The sequence below is a fragment of the Humulus lupulus genome, chromosome 7, assembly GCF_963169125.1.
Source record: "Humulus lupulus chromosome 7, drHumLupu1.1, whole genome shotgun sequence".
Taxonomy (NCBI): Eukaryota; Viridiplantae; Streptophyta; class Magnoliopsida; order Rosales; family Cannabaceae; genus Humulus; species Humulus lupulus.
The window spans coordinates 190,265,117-190,271,138 of record NC_084799.1 but is presented as its reverse complement, the minus strand read 5'-3'; the positions used below and the strand labels follow the sequence as shown (position 1 = coordinate 190,271,138).

At 44.3% G+C, this 6,022-nt stretch overlaps 1 protein-coding gene across 1 annotated transcript; it reads right to left on the bottom strand.

Moving 5' to 3' along the window:
• Positions 1 to 3,545: 3,545 nt before the first annotated feature.
• Positions 3,546 to 4,305, bottom strand: LOC133792470 (leucine-rich repeat extensin-like protein 5). The gene is made up of 2 exons (XM_062230380.1): positions 3,990 to 4,305; positions 3,546 to 3,820 (listed from the first exon to the last, which is right to left on the bottom strand). Exons 1-2 carry the CDS (start codon positions 4,303 to 4,305, stop codon positions 3,546 to 3,548), a joined length of 591 nt encoding a protein of 196 aa, XP_062086364.1.
• Positions 4,306 to 6,022: the final 1,717 nt, after the last annotated feature.

Genomic DNA, 6,022 nt, shown 5'->3' with positions numbered 1-6,022 from the left:
AGGCACTCCATTCATACAAATAATAGCGATGGAAGAAACCCTGAGCAAATTTAAGATGCCAGTATTGTCCAACTTCGATGGATGTGGGGACCTAGTATCTCATGTGAATAAATTGAGATACAGATGGATATCTAGAAGGTGTCAGATGATGTTCACTGCAGAATCTTTCCGGCCACCTTATCCGATACTGCTCAGGAGTGGTTTTTCAAATTCCCTCTTGCTAGCATAGTATCACGGGAGATGTTCATAAAGGAGTTCTACGGGAAATTCTATGTTGGTCGAGTACATCCAATTGAAGCCAACCAACTGGTTGAGATACGCTAGAAGGAGGGAGAGGCCTTAAAGGAATATGTCCAGGGTTTTATGCACACGGGAGCTAGAGCTAAGACGGTTGGCGATGAGGGGAAAATGATGGCACTTACTGCTGGAGTGCGGCACCACTCACCCCTCTGGAATAGTTTAAAAAAGAATGGGGTGAAGAGTACCCAAGAATTCCTGGATCGAGTAGACCAGTACATCAAGCTCGAAGAGGCGATTGCTAACAAAGGGAAGTCACCTACAAGAGACAAGGGACCAAAGGAAGATCCCGCCAAAGCCGCTAATGGGTCAGATAAGCCCAATGGAAATGGCAAAAACAACGAGAAAAATGGTTTAAAAAGGGCAAAAAATGAGCCATCCACGTCTGAGAATAAGCGCCCTAAGGGTAACAGATACAAACAAAGATTCACCAATTACACGGCCCTAGTTAAAAGCAGGGCAGAGGTGTACTAGGTGACCAACACCAATTTCCCTTACAAGCGACCAACACCGATAAGGAAAGATATCTTTAAGAGAGATACAACCATGTTTTGTCATTTTTACAACGACTATGGTCATGACACCAATCAGTGCAATCAGCTGAAAGATGAAATTGAGTTCCCTATCAGACAAGGACACCTGAGGAGATATGTACGAGCCACTGGAGGTTCTCAGAGAGAGGTTCAAGGAGGCAATGAGCAGGCACCTGAACGCCAATGCTCACCCCCTTTACAGCCAACTTCTGCGGCAGGTACATTGCTAACCATATATGGCGGCCCACTCCTAGCAGGAGATAGTGGGACAAAAAGGGAGCGATATGCCCAAACCTTACGCCACGACTAGGACATTGAAATGTTGAATGTGGAGGAGCAAACTCCCAAGAAAGCTCGAACAGAGGAAGAACTGATAACTTTCTCTGAGCTTGATGCTCAGCATGTTCGGTTCCCTCATTCGGACCCTCTGGTCGTGGACATCCAAATCAATGATGCTTAAGTGGGTGTTAGTGGACACAGGGAGCTTAGTAAATATTCTGTACAAGTCTTCGCTAGAAAGGATGAAGTTGTCAGTGAAGGATTTGGAGCCATGCAACCAAACCATTTATGGTTTCTGGCGAAGGGCTCGCCCCAATATGGTCGATTTGCACCTACGAACAGAACAGTACTCACTACTTTTATAGTAGTTGATTTTCCTTTTGCACGTAATGATATGATTAGAAGGCCTATTCTAGTCGACCTGCGATCCGTAACCTCGGTCTGGCACCTCGCGATGAAGTTTCCAACTGATGCAAGGATAGGATGCGTGTTGGGAAACCAGCGAGAAGTGAGGGAATGCTACAATTCCTTGATTACTAAAGCGAAAAAAAGGTGGATTAAGGGAAGGAACCAAAAAAGAGTTTCAATTGGCCAATGAGATACAAGCTCAATCAGGTGAGCACATCGCCAAATACGGTGTTGCCCAAACTGAGGATAGGGATTTAGATCCTCGCTTTGGGGATTTTGAGGAAGATGTAGGACAATTCGAGGACCTCGAGGAGGTCCAACTTGATGAGTCAAACCCGACCAGGGTTGTGAAAGTCGATTAAAACTTAGAGAGAATAATAAAAAAAAAAACTGGTGGAATTTTTGAAGAAGAACTAGAGGGTCTTTGCCTGGTCGCACAAAGATATGGTTGGGACTGACCCAGCAGTTATCAACCATGCCTTGAACATAGATAAAAGTTTTCCACCAGAAAAGGAGGCTACTTGACAAAGATAGATCGAAAGCATTAAAAGAAGAAGTCGAGAAGCTAAAGGAGAACAAATTCATCAGGGTAGCGTTTTATCCTTCGTGGGTCTCTAATCCCGTACTGGTTCCTAAGTAAAATGGCAAGTGGAGAACATGCGTGGATTTCACTGACCTCAATAAAGCCTGCCCAAAGGATTGTTTCCCACTCCCAAGGATCGACCAACTGGTCGATGCCACTTCAGGGCATGAGATCCTATCATTCAGGGATGCATATTATGGGTAGAATCAGATCAGTATGCACCCACCTGATGAGGATCACACTAGCTTCCGAACCAATATAGGGCTTTACTGTTACAAAGTAATGCCTTTCGGTTTGAAAAACACTGGTGCGACTTACCAGCGACTAGTCAATCACATGTTCAAAAAGCTGATCAGTGTAAACATGGTGGTATATGTTGATGACATGCTGGTTAAGTCGAAGAAAGCAAAAGAACACATCGAGGACCTGCAAGAGTGCTTCAACGTCTTAAACAAGTATCAGATGAAGATGAATCCCCTTAAGTGTTCCTTCGGAGTTGGATCAAGGACATTCTTTGGATTAATAATGAACTCACGAGGTATCGAAGCTAATCCCGAAAAAATCGAGGCCCTGGTCGATATGAAGTCGCCAACAAAGATAAAAGATGTTCAAAGCTTAACCAGGAGGATTGCCATTTTAAGTAGATTTAACTCCAAATCTACAGACAAGTGTGTCCCATTTTTTAATTTACTTAGGGGCAATAAGAAATTCAAGTGAACGAAAGGTACGAGCAGGCTTTCCAGGCCCTAAAGTCTCATATGTCGCAACCACCAATTTTATCCAAGTCGGTTGAAAAGGAAACTTTGTTCATCTATTTGGCGATCACAGAATATGATGCTAGTGCTGTTCTGGTAAGAGAAGAGGAACATGTGCAAAAAGTTGTGTATTATATAAGCAAAAGGCTAATGGGGGCAGGACTGCGATATCCGCCCATTGAGAAATTATCCTATTGCTTGATCTTAGCCTCCAGAAAGTTGCGGCCATACTTCCAAGCTCACCCCATTGCAGTACTCACCGACCAGCCCCTACAGCAAGTCCTGCAGAAACTAGAAGCCACTGGTCGATTATTGAAATGGGCTGTTGAGCTTGGATAGTTCGATATTTCTTACTTTGCATGAGCAACTGTGAAGGGACAAGCTCTAGTAGATTTTATCGCAGAACTTACAGGGCTCCAGGATATTGAGCCGACAAAAGAGCCTGAACCTCAATGCCTGCTGCCAAAGATATCTCAGGAGATCCCTGAGCCTTCTCCTCCTATTCTAGGCAAGCAATGCACTTTGCCAACTCAGCCTGCCTTATAGGGTCTGGTAAATAGGTAAAGTCTGCCTTGGGATTGCTCTTCCAAAACATATAGAAGCACTGGAACACCGCTCCCTCATACTTTTCTAGGTTGCAGGCGTTGGTCTCCTCGAGGTCGACAATCTCTTTACGGCCGATCTCCAACTCTATTTGAAGTTTTTTAGCTTCTCGATAGTTATCAGCGAGGCCTCCTTATACCTCTCCTTGGATGCCGTGATTTTAGCAATTGATTCCTCCTTATTTTTTAGTTCCTCCTCAAGCTTGGTGATCTTAACCTCAGCTGCTTGTAACTCCATAACATGCTTGGCCTTGACTACCTTGTGTTGCTCGGCGAGCCTTCCCTCGGCCGCCTTGATCTCTTCATCATGTTTGCCGACTATCTCCTCCGAGCGGTGCCAACCGGTACTCACAGTCAGAATTCCTTGCAATAAGAGAAAAAAAAAAAAAAAAGCTGTTAGTATCAATCAGAGAGATAAGCAATCAAACCATAGTGAAGGTGGGGACTTACAGTTAGTAGTTCGTTCAGCAAGCGACTAAAGAGCTGGTCGACCGGCATGGTGGGAGCGCTACTGAAGGATTCCAAACTGCACCGGTGTTTGGACAGTTTCTACAACCCGTCACTAGCTGAGGTGCAGGCAGAGTTTTATCTGGCTGAGCAGGAGAACTTGGGTCGGTGGGAGCTGGAGGATTCTGGTCGGTGGGATCTGGAGGATTCTGGTCGGCAGGACCTGGAGAAGGAGTCATCTCTTTTGAGGGAGTTGGTACAGGAGGGTCCTCCGTCTGAGCCATTTTTGCAGAAGGATCACTACAACCTTCTCCAGGATGACGCGGGTTCGACTTTTTCCTATTCGAAGTAGTTGTGGTAGTGGTATTGGTGTACAAGTCGAATGCCTTCTTGGTAGGCATGTCTGTAGAAAAGAAGCATATGATCAGCCAGGGCAAGTTGTAACACACAAAAGACAAGGAAATGGAGAGAAAAGAAATTATAAGTAAAATACCCGAGCTATAACTATTGGTCATTACATTATCTATTGTACTACTGCTACACTCACTCTCTGCTTGAAGAAGTCTGAATCGAAACTAGTCGAGTATTTAAAGTTTCCGTCCCCATCAAATAAATGACAGGGAATGGGCAAGCTGTCTAAGAGTGAGAAGTCAGTAACGTTCTCATCCAAGGACTCTAGTATAGGCTCAAGGTGTTCAGAAAGCTTCTACTTGCCCTTTCCCTATTGAGCAAGGGCAGCAGCTGCTCACAGAGTGCTAGAGGGTTCCCTGATGGTCACTCCCATAGCCCTCCTCCTCAGGGGTTGTGACACATCCTGGCACTTCTCGGGAACTTCTCCCCCAGTAGCACTTCTCGCTGTCAATTCCCTCACATCCTGGTGAGGTGAAAGAAGGTCGACTAGCCTTACGTTATTCTCCGTGACCAGCTCTTGGACACTCTTTTCGATGTCTGTCATGCTGGCCAGGGCTACTGCCCGTATCTCCATGTCTGGAGTGGGGATTGGTCAATGCCATGGACCTGAATGACACCAAAGTTCTAAAATGCGAATGGAAAGTTAAAAGAAACCAAACGACCAGTAATTAAATGATTTACCTCCTTCAGTGAAGGCCAGGTTGTGGGCGACCAGGTTTGGTGTTAAAAAGTACTCCTAGAAGTACATCCGCACATTGGACTTGTGGGTAGTGTCACTTAGAAAGGTGTGAGCAGATTCCTGGTGGTAGAAATGGAAGAACCTAGTGTTGTTGTGGTTGGGGTTAGATTTGAGATCAAACAAGTAATTGATCTCATGTGGCGTAGGAACAGGCTACTTCTTATGATTGTAAAGGATATAGAGAGCGGAAAGTACTCTATATCCATTTGGAGTTATTTGAAAAGGAGCGACCTAGAAATAATTGGCCACCCCCTAGAAAAATGGATGTAGAGGCAAGGTTGCCCCTACCTCGATGTGATACCTCGACCAAGTGCTGAAGGCGCCCAAAGGCTTGTTGAGGTTTATCCTAGGAAGACCGTACTTCTTGAGATAATTCCCTACCATCCTAGCTGTAATAATACTAGGAGGTGCCATGTACCATTCAACCTTGTGTCGGAGGACGTCACAAGGTTGGGCTTTGGTTTAAATGTCTGGCGGGGAAGTGTTTGCAGGTTGAGAGGTTGTAGGAGGAGTTTCAGCCCAAGGAGCAGGCTGATTAGTAGAAGGCTTGGTTATTTTCTTTTTTCTTTGTGCAATGGATTTCACGCGACCCATATTTGTAGGGTTGGTCGATGGTCTGTTTGTCGGGTTGTGTTGACAAAAAGGAATTGTCGAGAATTGCAACGACAACACACTACAAGAAAAAATACTTTCAATAACACCGAAAAAGTATTATCAAATATATTCCATAACAATTCTTGATGTGTTAAGTAAAGCAGTGTTATAGTAGGTCGGAGCACTTTGCATAACACTTTTCCGCAGTTATAGATATGTGTTATGGTATAGCCTACGATAACACTTTTGTTGTGTTATTTTAATAGTTAGATAAGTCTTTCATTATGTTATATATAAATAGATTATATAACACTTTTTTGTACTTATAAAGTAGTGTTATGATACACCTTTTAATAACACACTTTCTGCATTAT